Source organism: Trypanosoma equiperdum (genome assembly GCF_001457755.1).
Source record: "Trypanosoma equiperdum strain OVI genome assembly, contig: ctg_1573, whole genome shotgun sequence".
Taxonomy (NCBI): Eukaryota; Euglenozoa; class Kinetoplastea; order Trypanosomatida; family Trypanosomatidae; genus Trypanosoma; species Trypanosoma equiperdum.
In genome coordinates, this window is record NW_027123586.1 from 9,964 (window position 1) to 10,990 (window position 1,027).

Sequence of the window (1,027 nt, forward strand, 5' to 3'; positions counted from 1 at the left end):
TGCCCAAACTATTACCGTCAAGACGCGGTTACCTGATTTTTCTTTCCAAAAATCCGGTGCATTAGTGCCATTTAGAATAGAAGACATAATATCCCCCAAAGATATAACAAAAGCAACACAGGCACTAAACCCAAGGAATGCTCGGATAGCAGCGAGAATATATGCAGCCCCACGGCCAAGAAGCACACGAGTCACCTCCTCAAACGTGTGGGTGTTGGTGCGCTCCGCTGCAATGGAAAGGTTGTGCATTGTAAAAACGGTTACGGAGGAAATGAGCATGAGATAAAATAATCCCATAACAAGTCCACTGCTGTTGGTTGCTGCTGGCATCCCAATAATACCGCCGCCAAGAGTTGTTGAGGCCATGTTGAAAGCACTCGCCGCAATGCCGCCTGGAGGTAAAACAGTGGCGATGCATAAACTCACCTTCGAGAAGAAACCATTTGAATCCTTTGCTTTTGAGGTATTTTTCTCGTCAGTATTTCCGTGGTCATGGGCATCCGATATTGGCCCCACAAAACCCCGACTGTCAGCAAGTTCCGACGCCGCTGATGCTGCGGATTGACTGCCAGATCTGTCCATCACTCCTTCACGCGCTCCTTGTGTGTGTGTGTGTGTGTGTTGTGTGCTTCAAAGGCCCTTGTAAAATTCCACAACCAATAAAACAAAAAGAAATTAAAAGTAATAACGGAAATAATAATAATAATAATGATAATAATAATAATAATGATAATAATATGACAGCATGCAAAAAATACCGGTGGTGACGGTGATGATGGTTATGTGGTAAGTGTAACAAAACAAAACAAAGCGACATTCCCTCTGTAGGGCAAAGTGGAGGACGTCAGCACCACTAATGCAATAAAGGGTTACACCGCAGCCGGCATAAAAGGTCCAAAGTACCGTATCATTTATTTCAATTGGATACAAAAAAAAAAAACTTGCATTTGAACCTACACCGGAATATATAAGTGCGGAAACCTTCGTTATGTTACGGTTGTCTCCCTTTTTTTCTTTTTTTTTTTTT

The 1,027-nt window shown here is 42.6% G+C and overlaps 1 protein-coding gene across 1 annotated transcript in view; it reads right to left on the reverse strand.

Annotated features, from left to right (window-relative positions):
- The window catches only part of TEOVI_000841200 (amino acid transporter 1, putative), a gene marked incomplete at both ends in the record, with an annotated part of 1,317 nt that extends 735 nt beyond the window's left edge, over positions 1–582 (reverse strand). Inside the window, one exon of the mRNA XM_067222150.1 lies at positions 1–582. Coding sequence (XP_067078251.1) covers positions 1–582 — 582 coding nt within the window.
- Positions 583–1,027: the final 445 nt, after the last annotated feature.